Source organism: Corvus moneduloides, chromosome 10, assembly GCF_009650955.1.
Source record: "Corvus moneduloides isolate bCorMon1 chromosome 10, bCorMon1.pri, whole genome shotgun sequence".
NCBI classification, from domain to species: Eukaryota; Metazoa; Chordata; class Aves; order Passeriformes; family Corvidae; genus Corvus; species Corvus moneduloides.
The window spans coordinates 8691984-8704135 of NC_045485.1; the positions used below are offsets into that span (position 1 = coordinate 8691984).

Consider the following 12152-nt stretch of genomic DNA (forward strand, 5'->3'; position numbering starts at 1 on the left):
CAGCTGTTAGAACAGGAGTGGCACTTGCTGCTGCAGAGTCCTAATTTTTGGTCAAAGACTATTGGCATGGCTGTAATAATACCTAAAACCAGCGATAACAAATGTAGATAAAAAATATACAATTTTTATCTATCTATCTACTTGTTACCTATATTCAAAACCCTACCTGTGGTGACATTTACAGAGGATGTCCCCTTAGGGTCCGTGAATTGTAGCTTTTTAATGGGTATTCTTAAAATAAACTCTTTGCAGACTGAATTATCTAATGCAAGGAACCGTGGGCAAGTGACAATACTAAAGAAAAATATAGAAACAGGGAAATCTCAATACACTGTAGTAATACCCACCAGCAAGTACTAAATGTTCATGTTGGTTTTCCATTTTCCAGATTTCCATTTTCCATTTTCCAGATTATTGAACTATGATGAATTTCACATCTGGTGACCAAAGTCTTGAGAGAGATTTGCTATCTTACAATTTCATCCTATCAAGTTAAACTAAAACCAGTCTTCTTCAGTAGCTATTTCCTTCTCTATACTTAGAACTAAATGCCACATTAACAGTGACTCATTTCATTTTTCTGACCTACAAACTCACCAAATACTATACTATGATTCCAAAGCCCTAGTAAGCAATCAGCTGCCAAAACAGTACTGGGTGATACTGGTACGTTTATACAACATATCCTCAGACCATCCTCTGCAGTTTTGATTGCATCACTGTTCCAACATGCGACTGAAAAGAACATGAAATCAATGTAATATACCAGGGCAAAAGTGAGTGCTTCAGTGAATCCAGCAGCTGCCAAGTCCAGTCTCAGAAGTTCTGCGAGCTTATTGAGGGGGAGCTAAAATGAAACAAAACAGTTTTCAGCTTCCATCTAAAAGCATTTTGCTATTCTTTCCTGAGGTGGTTCTGCCTGTTACATGATGGTGAATTCACTAAGGAGGGAATGCTCGTGTGCTTAAAATTTTTGAAAGCATTAGCCAGCTGCCCTTAGGCTTGCCTGAGGAAATGAATCTCCCTGTTAGAGATTTAATACGGGCTCCCTACTTAAACCCTGTCTTTTTTCAAGTACCAGCAACCACTGGTCTTAGGCTTATTCAAATCAGTGGGGCATCTGTTTTGTATCCCATCCATGGTAAATACTTCTCAAGGCAAAGCATGTCAAAATATTTAATTCCTAGGTTCTGTTTTCCCCAAAGCCCTTCTGGCATGCAGCAGTCATTTACTGACAACAGAGCATTCATTTGAAGGGGCAATCTTACTTGATTAGCTATGGTGTACGTTTTCGGAATCACCATCTGAATGTTGTTATAACCATAAGCTATTGCTGCATCTTCTACGATATCACAGGCATGGATAATGTCTGCTCTGGTAGGAGGGATTTCAACCTCTATATGGTTCCCATTCCCTGTGACGTGTGACTTCAAACACATCCTAGTCAGCAGCTTTGCCAGGCTTGATGGAGTTTCCCTGAAACAAAACAAGAGAGTGGTAATTTATGGATTTTGCACTGTATTGACTGGCTTTGTAAAGTAATCAATGTTCCTTCTGCATTGCCTCATATCCTGAAGAATCTGCAAGTGCTTTATGGACTGTACACAGTCTTAGCATTCAAACAGAACCAGCTCAGATTCTCACTCATGAGATGGCCATTTTTCTTCATAACAGTTGTGTGAAGCCGTGAAGAATCATTCCCTGAAAGCAGGGGAAGAATTAGAGTCGATCTAATTACCCAAGATAACCCCTGAATTTTTGATAAATTAAAAAAAATCACATAGTCTAAACATTTTTAAAACAATGCAATAATCAATGTCTTCTAGTACCTTTGTCATGGTTAATATAAACTATGTTTTCATTAGCAGTAACCCACCTGATTCCTATTTTCTTGTTAATGTATTCAGGTTTCACCTTCTCTGTTCGATAAGCCAGCTCCTAAAAAAAAAGACAAGGATTTTAAGCATACACCGTGCCTCCATTTCTACCTAAGAGGATTCAATCTTAGTAATCTAGCTTCTAATTGCTATACTAAAATGACACCCACAGAAGACAAATGTGGAATATTAGACTAAATTTAGCATTCTAAAGTTAACAGGATTGTTGAAAATATACTCTAGTATGTGATGCAAAAGCTGTTCTTGGTTAAGCTGGAAGGGTGAATGCAGCATGAAATCCCCATTATTGAAACTTCCGATAATTTCTGATATATGCGAGCAACAGAGTCACTGAAAGTTTCTGGTGACCAGTTCATCCTAAGTCAAAGCCCTAAAGCACAGAATGGTCATGCATGAGATCTCATGGTCTTGTACAGATCAAATGACTTTTAGGATGAAAAAGAAAGAAAACTTTCTATTTCTTTATTGGCACACAAATACCTACCAGTATTTTACTTAGCAAGTGTGCAACATATTTAAGGAAGTTATTTTGTATGTATATAAGTATTTCATGTGTTTCTAAACTTATTGATATACAAATGCTTAAAAACCATAGCATCTGAAACTTTGGGGATTTTTTTTTTCTCTATTTTATCTAGGGAAGCTGCTTAGGTTACTGGAGAAATTTCTATTTTGTTGGCTATCTTTTCAGGATTTTACATCTTTCCTCTGGTGATTAAAACTGACATTGTGAAAAGAAAAAGCTAAAATGACACTAGAAAACCTCTCAGCAAAAAAAAGTCTGTACTTGCTTGATATATCCGATTTTATGAACTCAACCAGATCTGTCTTCAGTTACTTTCAGGAAACAGGAGGAACTGCTTTCTTTATACTTATTAAGAGAATAAAAATGTAAGACTCCATTACTGCAAAGAGGTCTGTCTGGGGCTCTGAACTGCACTTGAAGTCAACATTCGGCCTTATAGACCTCTACATAGTTGGTGTCTGTAAAGTGAAAGACTGAAAAATGCAGTGTTACAAGGTTATTTTAACTGAAGGGCATTAAAGCTTCCAGATCTGATAAGTACATTATGCTGAGGCTGATTTCAGTTGTCCATAGGCTTTAAGGCTGAAGGACCTCTTCCTGCATTAATTTTTCCCGATTTGGAACATGTAGGTTTTAAAAGCTTTAGACACAGATTATGACCTTTGATTGCAATCTTTACTTGTTTCTGAAAGAGTTCCTATCACATGCACTCTAAACCATAATAGTGTCTTTTTAACCTCATCATAATTCAGTGGAGCTTCAGAATGAGTTTCCTAGACAAGGAGAAGCTGGAGCTGGAGTTATTTTTTGTGGGGTTAGAGAAGGCTCTGGCTCACTAATACAGAGATAGTGCCAAGCTGGGTCTTTACACTACACCCCAGAACCAGCACATGCTGCCACTGCAGGAAAAAACCACAATGTCACTCTTACTAGACTTTGTGTAAATAAAGCCCTCTCCCTAAGGACACAGATACATCCTAATGCTGTGCTTACCGGATAGATGTGGGTCTTCCCATTGGGATAAACCACTTCTGCTGCTTCAACACTGAAAGAGACAGAAAAATATAAGTAAAAATGTTTTTAACACATGGCCCAAATGTAATGTCTCTCTGTCTGGAGATTTATACTCACGTGAATGGCTTCTCACAATATTCACTGAACATTGTGACTATAATATCAAGAACAATTTTTGCCTACAAAACAAACATAAAAATCACATTGAAATCTGCCATCTACTGTGTTCAAGTAGACAAAATATCTTAACAAAGAAACAGGGAAAATATCTCATCTTACACCCTCTTCATTCTATTCTATTTAATAATCACCAATTTCCCAGCAGTGTAGAACACTAGATCGAATTTTAAAAAACATATTCCTTCTGATGAAGACATTTGTGCAAAACTTGAAAATCTTTGGTTTTCAATGTTCTGAAGGAATTGTGTATCTTTTCTAAACTCTGTTCTTTAGAAACACAGGGGGTTTATTACTATTTGGAGCCGGGTCTTCCTAACTCTCTGTCTTATTAGTCATTTTACTAAAGTTCAAGTGAGAATGGAGAGGTTGAAGGACTGTGCATTGTTTAGCAATACATTATCAAATAATCTTGGTTTTTTGGTTATTTTTGTTTTACTGTTAATATTTTAAGAGATTAGTATAATGGAACATAATAATGAGATTCAGATGAACGTCTCAATCTACAAAGGGTTTTTTTTTGATGCCTAACAGTGTAATTTCCTTCATGTAAACAGAACAACACTATATTTATTTTTACTATCAAGACAAGCATTAGCAAGAAACAGTTATTTATTAGTTTGTTTAGAAGCCACTTCCCAACACGTAAATTTATTTGTGTTGTTAACATGTCATTATGTAGTAGGGTAAGTTAAAAGCAGTTTTGCTCTTAAGCATCAAGTTACACACTTTTGGGAAACTATCAATGAATGCACAACTTATATTCAAGAACAGGAAATTATAACTCCTAGGCTCTCATGCTTCAGCTTTGAGTTACAGAATTTGCATACGGAAAGACTTGAATTTAGCAATTATTTGTAAAGCATCCCTGCTTGAAAAAGATAACTAAGTAGAAAAATTGTTTACTTTTTTCCCTCAGCCCAAATTTTCAGTAGGAGACAAAATGAATCTTTACAAAGAGTATTCTGCCAAAACAGGCAGTCTTAGTAAATTTTACTCTTTTCAAAGTCTTTCAGATTTAGAAAAAGTGTTCGACAAGGACAAACAGTCTCTAATTTACTTGAATTATTTTCTCATACAAACTGAACACTTAGTGTCAACATAAAGATACAGTAAAATCAAAATTCAGTGGAAACACAATGCTATCTATAGAGCAAGCCTGAAACTGTGTCAAGGGAATTCCACAGTCCTACAACTTTTGTATTGGAAGGTTGGCTCCATACAGGAAATGCTGTGTTGTTGTAGGTCTTTGTATTGGAGCTCTATTATCCAAAGGGAAAACAATTATATTAATGCATATTAAAAGCTGGAAAGATTTACCTTTGTAATATCTGTGCCTGTACATTCAATAAACACATTTCTGGTATTTAGGCTTATTTTTGTATGATCTCCTAAAACATGTGAAAACAAAAACATGTTAAGAAATATTAGTTTTATTGCAGTAACACTGATACTCATTTTGTGTCAGAAAGATCACTGTCATCTTCCACAGCTTTAAAAAAACCACTGTCTACTGCACCAACATTCAGAGCTGTTGGCAGAATAGCAGTTCTTTTCATTTTTTAATTTAAGAATCAAATAAAAGGAAGAAGACAGAACAGACACTCTGACTGGGTTCTGCTTTACACTGCAAGAGACAGGCATCTACAGGTATCCTGGCACTCAGCTGGAAAGCCAGCAAACAGAACAGTGGCCATCTGCTGTTTAGGAAAGGGCTCTGCACTGCCACAGCAACCCATCTTCCCTCGGTTTAGTCTCACATTTGCATCAGATGTGTGATGTGTCATTTCCTTGGGCAGGAATAAATGAAATGGTTTTAAAAAAAGTGATTTAGACTAATGACTATCAATAGCCATTTTGTGATGTCCTGACACTGTCTGCTGATACACTACACGTTACTCTACGGTTGTGATTTAGGTCCTCTATGGGTCTCTTCTAGGCATGAATTTGCTTTGTGTGTACTGGGAGTTATGATGTGCGCATTGAAGCGCATCCCTGGTGCACTCAAAATTTTTTTTTAGTGTCTCTTTTGAAAACTGGATGCAAAGTCCCCCAGTAGCTGGTTCCCTACAAAAGTGGGGTTTGTTAGTAAGCCACAAGCAATCTGGAGCAGCTGTACAGAGATCTCATTCTGCCTGTTAGGTACGGATGGGCGGTGCACACCTGGAGTGAATTCCATTGCTGGGAATCATGCAGGAATGGGCGTGCACAGTCCTAGAACTGTTGTGGGATCATGCCAAATCCAACCTCTTTGTCCTTTCTGCCTTTCCTTGCACCATTCATTAATGAACATGCACCGCACCAGAGGCAAAAGAAAGCATTTGGATATACATGGGAATTCCTGCTTCCTTTGTTTGACCCTGACTTAGCTTCTCTGGTTTAGTTTCCTATCTGAGAAACTAGGTCACAGATAGACTGGAAGGTAGGTGCACCAGAGATCTCAGGACTGAGGGATCTTGTACTCCCTTATAGATGTGCTGTGTCTCTTTGCTGATGGAATGTATTCAGCATCTCTGGACTTGCTTCAAAGCAAATACAACCCTTCACTTCAGTGCTTGTAGATAATCCAAACAACCCATACAGATGTTTACATTGCACTGTCTGTTTAAAAAGGACCTCTAACCTGGAAGCCTCTCTTAGATACTGTTCTCTAAAGCACAGGAGGGTGCTAAATTTAGCTCAACCTTTTTAATTGATAAAATATAAACAATATGCTGTGCTTATACATGGAACACACCCAAGCTGGAATGAGCCTAACAAAGAAGGATCAGGCACAGTGGTTGACACCACCTTCAATTCAGAACAGTTTTTGTTACCAGTTCCTGCCAGAGAGTTTGAGCTGCCTTTTAAGAAGATTTGGGTTAGCTGGATAAAGGTCTATTAGGAAGCATACATCCAAAGAGATTATCACTGCAGATCCATTGGTCAGTGTAGGGAAATTTACTGATTCCTGACATATATTTCAGTATATAGGTATAACGAAATATCTTTCTTAAAGAAGTAATTCTTGTTATGCCATTAAACGGCTTCAATAAATGTAGTTCTCAAAAATCACCCACAGTTTCTTTTGCATTCAGAGGAAACCCATGTTTAGAAACAATGCAAAAGAAGTCTAGACCAATTTATTACTTTTAAGCCATTAAACTCTCGGGAAATCACTTGTGTGATAGCAATAGGGTCCATAAAAACTAGTTCACATTGCTGGTAAGTTCCCTGCTGTGACCTCATAAAATGGAGTACAAAGTTGCAGTTACCAGTTACAGTTATCAGTTTACAAAATAACCTCTTGCAGGCTTCTTCTAGCTAAACAAAATGCTTTCCTAACAGAAGTTCCCGTCACAAGGTACTTCGTTGAGTTGCAGAAGGGTATGAGAAGCTAAATGCAGAGGTTTGCAGTAGGACTTTTACATCCTTCTGATGAAGATGAGAAAAAGGAACACTAGCTGCCTAGGGAGGGAGCAAAAATGTGACTACCTTTAAACTGAAAGAAGGAAAGAAGACTATATGAAATTGTGAGTGAATCAGTTAAGAAAACATAATAATCGCTATTACACATCAGTGTTTCTGTCAGACATGAATTCACACACAAAACAGCAGTAACAGTACAAAGCAGTCACAAATTAATCTTACCATTGATGATTGGTGGCATGGACAGAACAACCCCATTGCTGTCATAAATGACAGGGTAACGTGGCTTGTTTTCAATCAGGTGCAAATAGTGCCGAAGGTGGCTGTCAGTCTGGAGAAACAAAGCACAGCCTGAATTTCACTTCAGCTCACAGGTGAACTTCCACAGAGCCACAATCCTTTGCCGAGTGATTAAGGGGAATTTTGAAGGTGGGAAGAATTGGGTTAGAATTAGGTATTTTACTAGCAAAGGGTGTTTGCTCCCAGCAGCAGGAAAAGCTTGAAATGAGAGAACTGCATTTTTGGTTTTCTTCAGAAGTATTGAAGATTATTTATGGATTCTCTCAAACATGCATAGTCCAGGCAGTCCAAATGACACCCCTGTTCAACACAGCAGACAAACATTGCCAATATCCTTAGTCTACAGGAACTCTACTTAAAAGTGATAAAAATTAGCACTACAATACTTTTAGTTATAAATTGCTGGATACTGACACATTTATACCTAAATTTGATTCAAATTTTACATTTGTTCTAATGACATAGGTATGTCCTGTACCAAAAAATTTCCTTTTAGTCTCTCTTGCTTCTGAGCTCTCTTACTCTTTAGTCAGAGATACTTGAGGATTTGTCTCTATGGCCAGTACGTGTTCCAGCAGAGCTGTGTATTGTAATGACAGTGATAAATAGTAGCATTTTCAAATACTGTCATTGGAACTGGCCCACAAAACACTGTCAAATCAGACCTGATAGAATCTTTTCCTAGCATTTGCCTGGTTTCATCAGGATGCTGGGCCAGGAGCAGTGCCAGACTTTACTTGATAAATCAGAAACTTACTACCAAACCCACTATTCTAAGAGTTGCTCTTAGCCCCAAATGTATCTTTCACAAACAATGAAAATAAAATATTACCATGCATTTCTCATGATCAGCAAAATACGGAATGTTCACTGGCTATGAAGCTACAGAAGATAACTGTGTTTTATTTGTAAGAACAACTTTTAATAGCAAGGTTATGAGAGATATTTAGCCTTGGAAATTTATCTTCCTACATTTAGTGCAACAAGTCTGAAAAATCTCACTTACCCTATACAGATCCATAATTTGTGAGGCTGTGTACTCCTTGGATTGATTCAAGGGCTTAAATTTAATTTCAGAAGGTGCTTTGGCTGTAAAAGTAAATGGACCCGAGATGGTGTCCAAGTCATGGGTACCTATTGCTACTAACGCTCTTTTCCTAGAAAGAAAGAAGGCAAAATAATGTTTTTACTAGTAATACTTGGAGTTTCTTAGAGTATGATGCTTTACACTTCTATGCATTCACAGAGCTTACTGAAAAAGTAGACAGATAATTTTGTGAAGCCTAGAAATTATTTCACTAATAACATTTTAATAAATATTATTACAAACTACAACACTAGCCAAGACAAATCCAATGGGAATGTTGCTAAACACTTCTGTCTGAGCTGTTGCATGATCTAAAACAGCTATTTATGTTGAACAATATTAGCAGCAGACAGAACAGGTAAAGAAATGAGAAGGATCAAGAGAGGTGCTAGAGAAGATTTTCCTTGCCATAACCATAACACCCCTCTGCAATGGGGACGTGCAGTCTCATCATGTGATAAAAAGATACACAGGCACTATGTACTACTTTAAATTTGAGCACTAACCTGCAAATATTTTGGTGCAGTTTCTCTTGGAGGTCAATGAAACTGTCGTAACGGTCCTTGGTAAAAGTTATATTTCGGATGACGGCAGCTACAGCATGAGGCCGGATCTGGGCAGTCTGCAATTTACAACAGCAGCATGCACATTTCAAGTGAGCATCTGAAACTTTGATTTGATCTGCTAATAGGTTCACCCAAAACAATTTGTCTATTGTTCCTCCCACTCCTCTTTCCTAAGAATAGATCACAACGAGCAGAGATATTTAAATTTCTTTAGCTCTTGCTCTGCACACAAGATTTCCAGTCTCACTGCTCTTACAAAATCATACTGATATGGATCTTGCTGCTTCAGCAACTCTCAGTATTTAGAAAGGTGCAGTAAACACTTTTACCTGTTCAGTGATAATCAGCCTCTGACCTTCACCCTCAGCTGGTATTATCTTTTCATATCTAGGGAGATTTATCCTAAAACAACAACAGAAGTAAGTCTGTAGCTGAAATGCAGGAAACTCTAGAAATGTAGCAGCAATTATATGTAGAAAACTTTCTTGGTAATGTTTCTTGGCATGTAATTAGTTAACTGTGCAAAACTTGTTTTTTATGGGATGGTAAACAGATTACTGAACTAGAAAGGAAGAACTCAACAAGTTATTGCAGAAAAGTGAAATAAATTATTTGGTTTGGTATTTATTACAAAGGATCACCAGAAAGCTTCTCTGCAGAAGCTCTTTACAGAGGACAAGTCTCAAATAGAATAGCAATTGAAAACTTTTTAGAACAGATCCAAAACCCAATAGCACTCTAGTCTAGTCTTTTAAAGTTATGCAATAGATCCTCTCCAGAGGAACATTTGAAGCATCTGATCTATACATCAAATCATACTCAAAATCCAAGCAAGTAGGAAGTTCTGTTTGCTGACCAGAAATGGCCCCATATTTCAACAAATAACAAATGACAAAGAAATCTCAGAACTCTGCCTTACCTTTCCTTAAAGACCTGCAGTCCTCGGACCAATCCTTCCAGGCAAAGCAGATCATAACGGTTGGCAGGAACATCAATTTTATAGAGAATGACATCAGATGCACCCTTTGCCTTTTCTTCACCTTTTTCTTTACTTATAATGTCCTTCTCAGATGTCTGAAATTAAGCAAAAATGTGGTTTTAACCTGATATATCTTAACGCTGACACGAGTATGACTGTGATATGACAGGAGAAACTGTTTTAATTAGAAGTTTAACAGTGTAATTTGCATCTATACAGCAAATGGATACACCAAATATGAGAAATTACATAAGACCTCAAACTCAGAAACTGTAAAACAGTGTACCAAAGGAAAAATTCAGTATTAAAATTTTAAGAAAAGAGATTAGAGAAGCAAGAACCTCCAGGCTGTCAGATCCCAGGAGAGATCTGAGACCTTACTTTTGGCAATAGATTGGCAAATGACTTGTCATAATCAAGTTTATTCTGAAATTAAGCATAACATATGATGTTCAGATGTCTTTTGATAAATGTCATTAAAAAGCCAATATATTAAAATTAAAAGGTAAAACCAAAACAGGTCTACTTGAACAAGATTTGCATGGATAGTTATCAGGGCTAGCAAATCTCCACAAGTACAGAATCTAAATCAAAATGTTAAATATAAATTAGTTACAACTCAGCTAACAATGTCCAGAACAAATATATTTTTTGTGGATATTGCACAGACGACTGCATATCAAACAAAACCAAACAGATCTTGTAAAATATAATCAATACGTGGTCTATGGCCATATTTATGCTGCTAAATAAAAAGGGGCCTGAGACTGAAGATCAAGGGGCACGGAGTGCTGACCTCCAGAAAGTACAGCACTATGCCATCTTGGAGTCTCTTGCTTCCAAGGCAGTAACTTTTGCATATCTGACGGGTTTTTTTCATATTCAAAACACCTGTGTTAGTACAGTCCATTATAACACTCTACCAGGGGATATGCTGGAAATAACGCTATACAAACTCTTACCAAATAGAAAGCAACAAATAAAAACGTTACTTACAATTTCATCAAGCTCCAAACCAAACTCAAAACAAAGCTCATCAAATTCTTCATCCGCTGTGAAGGAAGAAGGTGAATTTTGATTAATAAGCAGATCTCAGACCTAATTTTGTGTGTGTGTGTTTGGAATGTTTTCAAACAAGATAACAAATTCTATTTTAAAGAAAAAAGGAAAAAGTAATTTAAAGAATTTTCCTTGTATTTCCATCTGAGTAGCAGCTTCTCTAGTACGTATTCAATTTATTGATATGGTATTCTTACAGTCACAAGGGAGGGCTTCTGAGCCTTGGAGTTCAGGTCATCAGCCACGTTTGTCAGAGCAACTCTGGCCTGAACAGACAATGAAAACAGGAGGGAATAACTGGGCAGCTTCTGCCAACTGCTCCTATCTAATCAGTCAGGTTGTTCTACAGAGGTTGCATCAACTGCGTTGTAACATGTCAGTAACACAGCCCTGATCTGACAATGGAGATTTGCACCGGGCTGTCTGAAGAGCCACAGCTCCTGCCTAGTCTAAACCACTGCACGTCCCTCAATGCTGCTTCAGCCGAACAGTTATTAAATTTGTTTCCTGAGTCAGGAAGGAAGGACTGAATAAACCCACGCTATTCACTGCTCGCTTTGCCTTCTCCCACCTCTTCTCTCTCCTTCTTGATTTAACCAGATCCTAAAACAGACAGTGAAACTCCAACCAGAAACCGCCATTTCCCGAGAGATTCGGGCTCAAGCAGTGCGTGTGGGGGCAATGGGCTGAAGGGGCCAGGGATAACACACGGCTGTGCCTGGCGTGCCATGGGCTAGGGAGGAGCAGGCGGCAGGGGAGCCACCGGCGGACTGAGGCCTGGGCTTCCCCAAGGGTCCCAGTGCAGCCCCGGGACATGGGACACGCGGAGCGCGGAGGGTGCGGCCGGCGGGACCGTGCGCGCTCAAGGCTTCGCCCCGGCCGGGGCGGGCAGCGGCGGAGGCGCCGCGGCGGTGGCAGCGCGGCGGCCGCGGTGCGGAGCCGGCGCGTCCCGCAGCACAGCGGGGATGCCGGACACTCACTGTAAGTCCTGCCCAGCGCCTGGAACAGCAGGTCCCGCTTCACGCTGACGGTCGGCATGGCGGCCCGGCCCGCACCGCGCCTGCGCCGCGCGGCCGCCAGGCCCCGCCGCGTTCCCACCGCGCTGCCCGCGGGCCGCGCTCAGACCCCCGCCCGCCGC

General features: G+C 39.1%; 1 protein-coding gene across 1 annotated transcript in view; it reads right to left on the reverse strand.

Moving 5' to 3' along the window:
- The window catches only part of FARSB (phenylalanyl-tRNA synthetase subunit beta), a 37016-nt gene extending 24920 nt beyond the window's left edge, over positions 1-12096 (reverse strand). The window contains exons 1-13 of the mRNA XM_032119762.1: positions 11995-12096; positions 10952-11007; positions 9896-10050; positions 9306-9378; positions 8917-9032; positions 8330-8480; positions 7246-7354; positions 4936-5006; positions 3556-3617; positions 3418-3469; positions 1877-1938; positions 1269-1476; positions 767-847 (exon numbers count right to left, since the gene is read on the reverse strand). Coding sequence (XP_031975653.1) covers positions 767-847; positions 1269-1476; positions 1877-1938; positions 3418-3469; positions 3556-3617; positions 4936-5006; positions 7246-7354; positions 8330-8480; positions 8917-9032; positions 9306-9378; positions 9896-10050; positions 10952-11007; positions 11995-12052 — 1254 coding nt within the window. The 5' untranslated portion in view covers positions 12053-12096. The remainder of the gene's footprint in view (positions 1-766; positions 848-1268; positions 1477-1876; positions 1939-3417; positions 3470-3555; positions 3618-4935; positions 5007-7245; positions 7355-8329; positions 8481-8916; positions 9033-9305; positions 9379-9895; positions 10051-10951; positions 11008-11994) is intronic.
- Between the last annotated feature and the right edge of the window lie 56 nt (positions 12097-12152).